The 12,764-nt window shown below is 49.2% G+C and overlaps 1 protein-coding gene across 1 annotated transcript; it reads left to right on the top strand.

Annotated features, from left to right (window-relative positions):
• The first annotated feature begins 5,993 nt into the window (after positions 1 to 5,993).
• OTP (orthopedia homeobox) lies at positions 5,994 to 12,227 on the top strand. The gene is made up of 2 exons (XM_054652626.2): positions 5,994 to 6,550; positions 10,407 to 12,227. The coding sequence occupies exons 1-2, from the start codon at positions 6,143 to 6,145 to the stop codon at positions 10,935 to 10,937; spliced, it is 939 nt and encodes a 312-aa protein (XP_054508601.2). The 5' UTR covers positions 5,994 to 6,142; the 3' UTR covers positions 10,938 to 12,227.
• The last annotated feature ends 537 nt before the right edge of the window (positions 12,228 to 12,764 follow it).

The raw sequence follows: 12,764 nt of genomic DNA, 5'->3' as shown, positions 1-12,764 counted from the left end.
TGTTCCTTATTACTATATACCACCTATGCAATTGAAGGGATTAAAACTGTGGCCTTAAAAGGGAAGAGCGTTAAATAGTCCATCCACGTTAGCCTCTGGTGTATATTTTGTCATTGCTACACCTGGCGGATGGGGATTTTAAAAATACAGGTATATGTTAAAAAAATTCCTCAAGGTTCAATAGTAAAAGTCTCCCCAGAAGTGTGCTGTTTGCCTAAACTGGGACGTATCTGAAAAATTATTTATACCAGCATTCCCTTTGCCTTTCGGAGCAGCCCCAATAATTCTGTTCAACTGCAAAAGCTACAGCACAGTGTGTTACGCTTCGGCTCCGCAATTTTAAGTTTATGAACTTAATATTATGTCAAAAGCCAACATATACATAATATATGCATGCGTACGAAGCTGGATGGAGAGGGGGAGGTGACTTCTGTGTGTAAAGAGTTTGCATCTGGTCGAGTAAGAGCGGGCAGGGGCGTCAGGCATTCCTTTATATTAAAATAGCTTTTTCCCCATAAAAGACTGGTTGTCATCGCTCTGATTAAAATTAATTGATAGAAGCCATCCTTTCAATCTGAAGTAACCGCTTCACTGTCGGGAGATTGCCCGCAGCCTGCCCGCGAGGAGACACGGCAGGCGCTGCCTTTGGCTCCTCTGTAGCCGGATACAGATATTTACATGAATAAGAAAATGGTAAAATGCTGTTCTTAACAGAGTTAGAGGAGAGGTGTCAGGTGGCCCGAGCTCTCCCCGCCGACCTTGGGGAGGCTGTTTCGGGACACCTGACGGCTTCGTTTCTGATCAGCTGCGAGCGTTCTTGCCTCGGATGCCTTTAAACTTCATAAAGTTGCTTTCAAAGAAGTGTATTTGTAGCGGCGACAAAATGCTACATGCAGCCTAGTGTCGTAAAGCGGCGATGATCGTCACGTTTAGCTCTGACTAGAATGTATAAATTGGGATCTGTAGCTGCTGGCAGCCTTGTCCTTCGTTTCCAAAGAAGTCATATTTTCGAGAGAGTTGATTGAAATGAAAACACGTGTTTATGCTTTTCCATTTCTTAACTCCAAATTACCCCTAACGAAAGGATATAGTTTGATTTGTCATTTGTGTTTAGGGTATGTCGATGTGGAAAAGTAAGCAAATAACACTCAAAAGCATAGCTGTAATTTACAATGAATTAAAATTGATTCTTTTCATCAGGCAAGAAAATAGGGGAATGTGAGGTCGTTAATTATTGAGGGAGGCGCTTCTCATTAAAGCGAACAATGTTACAATGCAGCACTGAACAGCGGGAATGTGAATAATAATATCCGATATTTCAGCACTACTGTCTGGAAATAAAAAGAAAAAAATATTAAAAAAAAAAAAAGAAGCCGCACGAACAAGCCAACAACCAAAAGTTGCATTTGGTAAACGCTGTGAGCATTGTTGGGTGTAAAAACCAATTACGGTGCTCTGCATACAGCAGCCGGCTTAACTGGATGGATGCTCAAGAAATACATAAATAAAATATCAAATTACAAATCTTATCAGCCATTTATGCCAAGCCACCCTGCTGACTTTAGCAGTTTAACCTTATTTTACTGTGTTTCTCTGTCCAAATATAATTATTCTGATAAAAGAAGGTTCTGTTTCTAAATCAGAGCAGAATTGGTTAAATACACTTGTTTATATTACAGCCTCATTCAATCAGGGCTCGAGTTTAGCGGGGAGGGGAGAGGGGGAGCTCTGGGGTTTGGAAAGTTCTCTACCCTTTCTTACCAGGGTCACAGCGCTGGAGAATTAGGGTTATATTACTCCCAGACGCGGCACGCCCCGCTCCCGCGGCCCTCGCTCGGGCGGATCGGCTGGCGTGGGCGGGGGGGCCCTGCAGGGGAGGGCAGAGCCGGCCCCGGCCGGGACCCCGGGATCGGGCCCGCCGGGCTCCGCCGGGCAGGGCAGGGAAAGGAAGGGATGGGATGGAAAAGGAAAGAAAGGCAAAGGAAGGTGCGGGGGGAGATGATCTCCCAGTGCCTGGCCTCTTGGCAGGCGCTTCTGTACGAAATTCAATCTCTATTTTTTATGAGAAATAAACTGTCTAAATAAATTTTATTAGGGGCAACCAATATATTTTCTGGTACTGCCCTTTGTTCCAGTTCTACGTGTGTGTAACAATCTAAAACCTATTTATTGAGGAAAAATCACTGGATCCGTCATAGAAAATCCTTTTACTTTGCTCTGAAGTGATTTCTGAAGACACTCGTGTCACTCTGAAGATTTTTGGCCATTGTGCTAAAGCCTTTCCTTGTTAGGAACTTCAGTTCCTATGATCATGTGGGGAATACCGTAAATTGTAACAGGGAATGGAGCTGACTGGCAGTTTTCTGGCTACACTGGGAAAATGGAAAGATGACGGGGAATAAAATCCTTGTAAATACATCTCCGACGCTGCCCAGGTGAATTCGGGCACTTGACAAAACAGGAGTGCGCGAAAGCGGAATGTGATTAGGGTATTTTACATGTGCCCCATTGTCATTTTCTTTCTGACACGCTTAAGTGTCAGCCCAGTCCGCTCTTTTCTCTCCCGCAGACTTCCTTCTCTGATTTCCCCCCTTCCCTTAAGACCATTGCGATCTGAAGTCTTAGAAGAAATGATTTAGTTTGTTTATACTGCTATAAAAATCAAGAGCAATAGAAAAGTCATAAAATGAAGCGCGCTATCAATCACACCGCAACATTGTTATTCAGCAGTTGCTAACAGAGATTGATAATCCTTTGATTTCATCCCATTGTTATTACTCTGATGTGTCTGCACATTAACTATTACACATTTATTTATCGACCTGAAACATACAACAACACGGAATAGATGCACACGCACGCCTTGCCACCCTGCCCGCGGCGCGCTCGGCAGAAGCCGACTGCAGGCACCTCGAGCGCCCGCACACTTGTGCCGATACATTCAGCTAAAACTGAGCCCCTGACGCCCCGGCCAGCCCCTGACCGCTCGCCTCACCCCGGCCCGGGCACGGCCAGGCTCCCGCGGCCACGAAAGGCTGCGCGTCTCCCCAGCGACTCCGCCGGCTCCGCTCCGCGGGTCCGGCAGCGGGCCGGGGGGCTCCTCCCAGCGGTTTCCACCGCCGGGTCTTCCCCCCTCCTGCCCTACAGCTGCACACAGAGAATAATTTTCAAAGGAAAAAAGCACAGCAAATGTGCTATCTCCGTAGTCACCCATCCAGCCGGGGAAAAAATAACAATCCCGAAACTCCCACCCCACCTCCATCTGCTTTCTTTCTCTCTGTGTCTCCGGCTAAATTGTGGCCCGGCTCTGGGTCTCTCTCCCTGCTCTGAGCGGCCGTTCCCGAGCACCCAGGTCCTTCGCAACATCCCGAGGTCTTGAAAGCTGAATTGAATCAATGTAGCCTGAGCTGGGAGGAGGGAAAAAAAAAAAGGCAGCAAAACTGCCCTAGAGATCGGTCGGCCGGTTCCTTTGTCTCCTTCAGTCTCTGCCGAAACCCCTGCACATCTGAGCTGCAAACAAAACCACTCTTGCATCTGTTCGCATGCAGTATTTACAGTGTTTCGTGTAAGTCAATTGGATGGCGGAAAAAAAAAAGCCATTGGCTCCGTTTTATTTAACATAGACTTCACTGGGCTCGCTTTTTGGTGGAAGCTTTATTTGCACTAAATGAATAATCTTAATTGCATCACTTTTGAATTAAAAATCAATGTTAATCAAGTTGGAAGTAGTAAATATCAGTTTTCATTGTGCCCGCGTAGAGGGTATTTTTCTTGTTTTGCAAATAAAAATACAAGTCAAATAACTTTAAAAGGGCATTATGTTCTGCTACAAATACAATTGAAACGGATTGTTTAGGAGCGGATCAGAAATGGTACAGAATTTTGCACTTAATTTCCTCAGTTATCATTTACAATAAGAACCTCTTGGCTTGACAGCCAAGTCTAAACAGTAGTAAATTAGTACAAATTTATACTGATTTTACTCTAATAATCGTAATAAAAGCTTATAGATTTGGCACTAATTACATAAATGCCTAATGATCTTGAAAATTACTCTGGTTAGAAATATATTACTAATCTAAACTTTGTTGTTGGCTGGCTTTGAAAAATCAGAACATTAGAAATGGTTCGCTTCACTCCTGCAAAGCACTTTAAATTGTTCAAGTAGTTTAATATATTCAAGAGGAAAATAAAAAGCATTTAACTTTATTTACTGCTTTAAGTTGAGTTTGTAGGCTAGCCGAACTTGTAAACTTTACCCGAAAAATAGGGGTTATGGGCGTTCAAATCCCGGGCAGGGAGGCAGAGCTCCCGGGCAGCCGGGACGCATGGTGCTGGGCTCCCTTGCCCCTCGTTGCGCTCTGCCTCGGCACCGAGCGGGCAGCCCCGGGGGCCGGGCGAGCCTGTGCAGCACGGCCCGCTGCGGGAACTCGGGCAAGTTTGTCTTTGCTGGACGCCCCGCAGCCGTCGGGGCTTGTGTGGGTGAAAGCCTGGCTGCAGTTTCCCCTGCCGCTCCCGCTCCCGGTTCCCGGGACCGCCGGCCAGCGGGGCCGGCGCTGCCCGACCCCGCTCCACCCGTCTGCCCCGCTCGCAGCCCTCGGTGGGCTCTGCGCTTGCGAGACCCCCGGGAGACTGATCGGTGAGAGGGTGCGCTCCGAGGAGGCATTAAAAACGATAAAAGCCGGTAAATCAGGGGCGACCCGGAGCGGACGAGTGTGGCAAATGTGCATTTGGAAGAGAAGGAGAGAAGGAGAAGGCGGGCGGGCAAGGCGGCGGAGCGGGGTAAGGGAGCGCGGGCGCGGCGCGGGCCGGGCCGGGCCGGGGCGGCGGGAGGCCTGGGCGGCGGCAGCGGGCGGGCGGCGGGCGGGCGGAGCGGGGCGCTCCGGGCGCTGACATTTGCAGGCTGCCCTCCTGATTGGTCCCCGCGCCGAGCTGCTCACGGGTTCATTGAAGTGTTAAGCACCTCCCCGTCTCTCTAAAGGACATTATAATGCAAGAGACCCCCTTTTTAACCACACACCGAATTTTCTTTCATTTAGACGATCTATATATATATATATCTATATATATATATCTCATATCTTATATCTATTTTAAATAACTTAAGGCCGCTAAAATTTGGGGGGGAACAGCCTTCGCCCTGGAGCGGTGCGCGATGCTGTCTCACGCCGACCTCCTGGACGCCCGTCTCGGTGAGTTTCCCCCGGCACCCCCCCGCCCTACGGCGGCTGCACCGGCTGCGGCGGCGAGCGGGGAGGAAGCCGGGGCAGGAAATTGACAATTTGTTCCTTATTTTACCTTAATGCGTTCTAAATGGGCTAATTCCTTTAAAAGTAATTGTACTGTATTAAAGTTTAATTTGATTTAACATAAAAAAGAAGAAAGTGCGACCTACGGTGTATGTAGATCTACAGCGAGTTGTGGATCATTTAATTTTTCTCTTCCCAGTTTTTATATACATACCTACACATTATTATTATGATGATTATTATTTTAGGACAGATGAGCTCGATGGTGTTTACGGAGTTCTGTGTGGCCTTTTCTTGCTCACCCGTTTGCTTTTCTCCCTCCTTTTCCTTAAGAAAAAAAAAAAAAGAAAGAAAAAGAAAAGGGAGAAATATCTGTATCTATCTATTTATGGTTATTCATGAATTTGTTTAGAGAAGCGGAAGGAGGAGAGGGGAAAGATCGGCCAGACTGACCGAGGTCCCCGCGCATCTGGCGGGGAGGTAACGCTCCCGGCAACAGGGCGGCTCGAGCCTTATTTCTTTCTCTCCATCTCTTTCTCTTACCAGCTCCGCTGGAAAACCCAAGTTGAACCCGTGAAAACTTGCTCTCCTCCTCTTCCCTTCCCTTGGTCTTGCAAGGGAAGGCGGGGCAGGGAACTGGTTATTTCAGCAGGAAGAGGAGCTGCTCGATGTAAAGTTTTCTCCCCTCCGCCCGGGTCGCGCCGGGCCAGGGTGTCTGCGAGTCGTGGAGCCGAGCAGGGCTGCGGGTCTGGCGGGCGGCCGGCCGGGGACGGCGGGGGGAGGCGGTGGCGGTGCTTGGATGTCTCTCTCCAGTTCAGTGCGCTGGAGAGGGGCTCTGATGGATCTATGCTCAGCTGCAGCCGAGTGACTGCCGCTCCTTTGCTTCCGCAGGGATGAAAGACGCGGCCGAGCTGCTGGGACACCGGGAGGCAGTCAAGTGTCGGCTGGGCGTCGGGGGCTCGGATCCGGGGGGACACCCGGGAGACATGGCTCCCAACTCGGACACGGTGGAAGGGACCACCCTGCTGCCGGGAGAGGACATCACCACGGTGGGATCCAACCCCAGCTCTCTAGCCGTCAGCGCCAAAGACGCTGACAAGCAGCAAGGCCAGCAGGGCGGCCAGAACTCCAGCCAGGCCGGGCAGCAGCAGGGTCAGCAGAAGCAGAAGCGGCACCGCACTCGCTTCACGCCGGCGCAGCTCAACGAGCTGGAGAGGAGCTTCGCCAAGACTCACTACCCGGACATCTTCATGCGGGAGGAGCTGGCCCTGCGCATCGGTCTCACCGAGTCCCGGGTGCAGGTATGAAAAGCCGCCCCCGCGCAGTGCCTGCCGCCCTTCCCCAGTCGCACGGACGGCTGCATGGCCGGCCGGCGGCGAGGACAGGCACAACGGGGAGGGGGGTGGGTGCCCCAAACCTGAGCCCGACGGCGGGGTAAATAACCCACCCCTGAACGCAACAGTTTGGTCAGAAAGCCTTGAAATCAGACATGCATCGCTCCCCTTTCCGCAAAAGTGTCACCTTGGGGTGTCCCCTTTTCCTCTATCCTACCCACCTGCAGCGCGGTGGTCCCGAGCGGGGCGTGGGCTGACCTTCCCTCAGCTCCACGGCCCGACCCGTGGCTGGAAGGAGTCCGGGGAGGGACAGCCCGAGAAGAACGGTCTCAGTCCTCGCAATAGCCCGGCGCTAAGAGTCGAGCCGGACCTGCCGGGAATGACTCCTTTTGCACCGGAGCGGAGCCCGGTGGCGGCGGCGGGGCCGCCCTCCAGGTAGCCGACGGCAGGGCCGCTGTCCAGGGTGCTGATGGCGACACGGCCGCGGCAGCGCCGGGCAGAGACGTCCGCCAAAGCCCACCGCCCTGAGAGCCGAGGTGGGGTGCGAGGGAAGGCATACCGGCTCGTAAAAAGGCACTTCCATAAAAGCCGGTTGTGTTTGGACTCGGACTTTCCCCATACTGGCTTTTATAATGCCTGGGAACGGCGGGGGTAGCGAGTAACTTCAACATCTAGGGTGTACTTTGTTCTCTAAAATACGTATATATACATACATAGACATACATAGACATATATATATATATATATATATATATATATATATATGCACACAGGACAGTAGGAAACTACTTAGACAAATTAATGTAAACGAAATTTGGTAAAGGAGGAGAAGGTGCAAAGCGCTAGACTGCTCAGAGGCAGCTTTTTTGTGCATAAGGTTATTGTAGCGACTTTCTAGGCGAGTCCATGCCGAGGAATGACAGGCTGCACAATAGAGGCACTTGTGGGATGCGCACCCTGGCTCAGCACAGCGAACCGGGGCTGCTGCTGCTGAAGCACTTCAGCGCAGTCACTGTTCAAAAATTCCTATCGGCAAGCACAGCTAAAATCCTCAGCTAAATAAAGACACGTGAAGAGAAATCCCTAAATGAACGTTTTATGAAGGAAAACAGATTCCGTTCTTGAATGTGACAGAAAAAGCACGTCTGTTTTTAAAAAGTAAAACAATTTGACTCAGCCTACACAGAACTATAATTAGTTTAAATTAAAAAAGAAATTAGATTCACAAATAAAATATAATTGGACAACTGACTCTATGAAAAAAAGAAAATGAGGTCTATTAAACTTTATTGGGTTTCCCAAAGGTTAATGATACCAATTTCAATATTAGGAGTGTGGTAAATGAAGTAAAATATAAAATGGAAATAGTTATTTTCTAACAGCACATCAAAGAAATTCGTAGAAAGAAAGACAAAGTGTTTTAATGGCCTTGGCATAATCTTAAACCAATGCTAATAGCTCGAGACTGCTGATAAAAACAGTTTAATAGAGTGTCAATTTAAATTTTTTTTTTACAATAATGTTCTGTAATTTAAAAAGTAATCAGATCAACATAACCTTCTTAATTAACACTTCAAAATGATTAACATTATGTAATCTAAGGCAAAAAATATTTAATATATTTACTTCATAATCCGATGTATCACTAGTCCTTGATCAAATTTAAATTAAATAATAATTAGTTTATGTTCTTATACGAGTACTTTACAGTTTTCTTTATAGTTAACAGATAGCCTACACATTCCTTTCAGTACATGGGCTCCGCACTGATTAGGAATGCTCCAAATGCTTAATTTATAGCAGCTGTATATGTTTTTAAGGGTTTTAGATGCTAGGATAAATCACCACTTTCCTCATTTTAGATCTGTATTTAATGTATATGATACATTTAAATAATTATTAAACTGGCTGATGCTTAAACGGGAGTCCAATTCCACATCTGATATTGCTCTGCTTTTCAAGCTGCTGTAATAAAACCATTCTTTTTATAGCATGCCATTATTAGAAACCAATTTCAGAATTATTTATAACCTGGAATGGCTTATTAAGCAGCAATGCGAGAATCATGCAAATTACGCGATCAAATGCAATATAATAAGCATAATCATTAGTCTCTAGCACGGATTAATTAACTTTCAATATTTTATTTACATAAAAACTAAATCAGTGAAATAACTTCTGCACAGTCAGGCTTGCCTTCCAATATTTTATATGAACAAAAATAATGTGCTGTAATTCCATTGACCGTGTCCCCCACAATGGTCCCGTCACCTGCCACATCTTAATAGGGGACAAGCTGAGAGTATTTTCTAGTTTTCTAATGGAATGAGAAATTGCATTTTCTTCCTCTCCCAGCACTATTAAAGTGTAATGAATTCGGCCCAGAGTTCACGGCTGGCTGATCGAAATGAACCTGAGATCTGAGCTTTAATACAGCTCTCCAGATTTCCTACCAAATCTTCACATTAATCATCCGCTGGATTCCAATGAGATCTTCATAAAGCTTCAGCTTCTTAAAAGAAAAAAAAAAAGAAATAAAAAGGAAAAAAAAAAGACATGAAAAGAACATTTAAAAAAAAGAAGAAAAACAAAAGTGATATTGTCTCCCTTTCTATCGCTTTCACTCTCTCTCACCCGTTTATAGCTGGGGAATTAAATGGGCTATATATTTTAAAATACATTTACAGTATGTCTATATTACTGTAACAGCAGGTATCATCAAGGTAGGTTTTTAGATTCCAACCTCCATTAGATTCTCACTGTTGTATTAATAATTTTCAGAGGCTAGCTGCATTTTAAAAGGAGTTCAAAGTTGCCAAATGCTCATGGTTAATATATTTCTAGAGTTGTCATATGTGCATTTTCAAAATCTCCCCCAGGTTTTCTTTGCATTTTAATCTGTCATGCACCAGTTTTCAACTGGAAACATTCACATTTTAAAAGCATATGCAGTGTAGCTATGAACTTAGGCGATCAGACCGGATGGAGATTCTTTACACCATCAGCAAACCATGAAACATAAAAAGATTTTGTAGCCGCAATTTGACTATTAACCCTAAAACATAATTGAACGCGATTTTTCGATTATTCATATAATATTTAGCTCCCTCACGGCCGTTCATTCCTGCTAATTGGCGTCCGCCTTTCTCAGTCCGCCTATGGAGCCTGAGAGGGTGGAATCCGGCAGGATGGGGCACTGCGCTCCCTCGGATTCCAGGTGGACGCGCTCTCTCCCGGCTCACGACTGTCTCGGTTGCTTTCGGCCGCGGTGCGGTGAGACCCACCAAACCATCCCTGCCACGGTGCCACCACGAGCACCCACGCACCTAAACCACCTCTGGCTTTGTTATTATAGGTTTGGTTTTATGTTTTTGGGGTTTTTTTAAACCCAAATGCGGGCGGTTTGGTGCGAGCGAGGGTTTCCTGGCCGGGCCCGGGGCAGGGCTCTCCGCCCGCCGCGCTCCGAAGGCGGCTCGGGAGCGCGTCCACGCAAGGCCCAGAGCCGTAGACTGTCGGGGTTTTTTGGTGGGTTTTTTGTTTTGTTTTGTTTTGGTTTGGTTTTTTTTTTTTTTTTCCCCGTGGGCAGGCCAGGTTCCTTTCCTGGAGTTTCCTGCCCAGGACGGACAAATCGATCGCTTTCGTTATAAAAAGTTCCAGCGGTTTCGTTAACCTGTGATGGGGACGCGCGTGGGGCTGCGGGTGTGCAGAGCGACCGTGGCCGGCGGGGGCGAGGCTGGAAGGGGCGGCGGGAGCCGGGGCGGGGGTCCCGGCTGCGGGGGGTGGTGGTGGCTAACGGAGCGTGTCGCTTGCCCGCCGTCCGCAGGTCTGGTTCCAGAACCGCCGCGCCAAGTGGAAGAAGCGCAAGAAGACCACGAACGTGTTCCGCGCTCCGGGCACGCTGCTGCCGACGCCGGGGCTGCCGCAGTTCCCCTCGGCCGCCGCCGCCGCCGCCGCCGCCATGGGGGACAGCCTGTGCTCCTTCCACGCCAACGACACGCGCTGGGCCGCCGCCGCCATGCCCGGCGTGTCGCAGCTGCCGCTGCCGCCGGCGCTGGGACGGCAGCAAGCCATGGCGCAGTCGCTGTCCCAGTGCAGCCTGGCGGCCGGCCCGCCGCCCAACTCCATGGGCCTCTCCAACAGCCTGGCGGGCTCCAACGGCGCCGGGCTGCAGTCCCACCTCTACCAGCCCGCCTTCCCCGGCATGGTGCCCGCCTCCCTGCCCGGCCCCAGCAACGTGACGGGCTCTCCCCAGCTCTGCAGCTCCCCGGACAGCAGCGACGTGTGGCGGGGAACCAGCATCGCCTCCCTCCGCCGCAAAGCACTAGAGCACACAGTCTCCATGAGTTTCACCTAATGGCCGGCGCCTCGCCCCGCGCCACCCCCGCCCCCGCCGCCGCCGCCGCCGCCTCGCCCCGCGCCCCCGCCTCGCCCCGCGCCCCCGCCTTCCCCCACCCGACTTACCAGGGAGTCGACTCAGGATCTGAAATCAGACACCAACAGACTGGTTTGTGGGCCGAGAAACACCCCCGACCCTCCCCAAGCCCCCTGTGCCCCCGCGCATCACCCGCGCACCCCTGTGCCCCGAGGCCCGCCCCGCCCGGCGGCGGCAGGACGCGCGGCCGCCCCGAGCCCCGCTCGGCCTCCTTCCGTCGCCACGACCCGGCTCTCCCGCCTTCCGCCCGTCCGGCTTTGGCTTTGCAAAGAAATGCATTTTTGTTTCTGTTTTAATGATTTTTATGGTTTATTTAGGAGCGGCGACCTGCCGCCGGCTCCTTCCGCTGCGAGGGCGCCGTCCGGGGACGGCCGGGCGGGTTCGCGAAAAGGCACGGAGAGACCCCAGAGAGAATCAAATCCATTTTGATTAAGCATTAATGAGCGACAGCGAATGTGATGGGGTAAAAAAGAAAAAAAATTAAAAGCTTCTTTTTGTAAAAAACAAAGGGGATAAAAGGGGGAAGAAAAAAGCGCGCAAGAGCGCTTCCCTTTTTCGGATCTTTGATTTTGTGACAGTTGAGTTGCCGATCCTCCCTACCTTTATTTACGCATTTATTTACGTTCCTGCTGCTATTGTCCCTCCGCAGCGCCGGCGGAGGCGCCGCCGCGCCCCCCGCCCCGCCTGGCCCGGCTCGGCCCGGCCCGGCTCGGCCCCGCGGCCCGCCCGCCTGCATGTGCCGGTCACCCCGCCGCAGGGCAGGGCCACTGGAGGAATGAACAAACGATGTGAAATAGGATGTTTTGTGTAGATAAAGCATTCTTGTTACATACTGGTCGATTCGTGATATGTTTTAACTTATTGTCTGTGCTTATTTATTGAATTTTGGGTTACTTAATAAATGTTTGAGCTAATATAAAACATATTACTTGACTTTTCCGGACACGTTTATATCAAGTTAATGTGAATGGATAAATAAAATCATTTTCAGTATGTGATATGAAGAATTATAGATTTTGATGTGGCGTGTGAGATATGAGAGGTGTCTTCAACTGCAGGCAAAAAAAAAAATAGACAGGACTTCCTTCTGTGGTATTCACTGAGTCCTTTGTCACAAGTTTGGGGATAGTTTGCTTGCTTAACTTTGCATTGATGCCTTTCACTTGTCACAATTTTAATACTTCATGATTAATAAACTTTTGTTAATCTTTCTGTGTGGTTGGCCTTTAAAGTGCGAGTAACGAAAAGTTCTGTGGTGATGCAGGGCAGGGCAAGGGATGAAAGAGAGGGGGTCAGCGGGAGGCTGGGGCAGGCAGGCAAGCAGTGGGGAGATGATCAGTTTTACGGAATGTGAAATGAGGGCACACTGCTGGCAAGGCGAGCCCCATGAAAGAGAGAACTCTTGCTTTACTCCCGTGCAAACTTTGATATGGTGGGAAAAAGAAATGCAGTACATTGCCAAGTATCATACAGCCAGGTTTGGACTTCTTTTTTTCTTCTTCCCCCCTCGCCCTTGCCTTTTATGCAATACACTAAGATCTCTTCTCCTTGTACATCAATTACACACCTCTTAATTACACACCTGAGAGTGCACGACTCCATAGGCACCCACAGAAGGGTCCTTGCCTGCTCCAAAGTGCATATTACATATGCATATTTAATTTAAAAGAGAAATAAAAGCAGAATAAATTATTGGTGATCCAGACCACAAGTGAGTCCTCGGGGAGTCACCTGAAGAAAGAGCCCTAC

This window comes from Agelaius phoeniceus, chromosome Z (assembly GCF_051311805.1).
Source record: "Agelaius phoeniceus isolate bAgePho1 chromosome Z, bAgePho1.hap1, whole genome shotgun sequence".
In the NCBI taxonomy this organism is placed as follows: domain Eukaryota; kingdom Metazoa; phylum Chordata; class Aves; order Passeriformes; family Icteridae; genus Agelaius; species Agelaius phoeniceus.
This window is presented reverse-complemented; position numbering and strand designations above follow the sequence as displayed.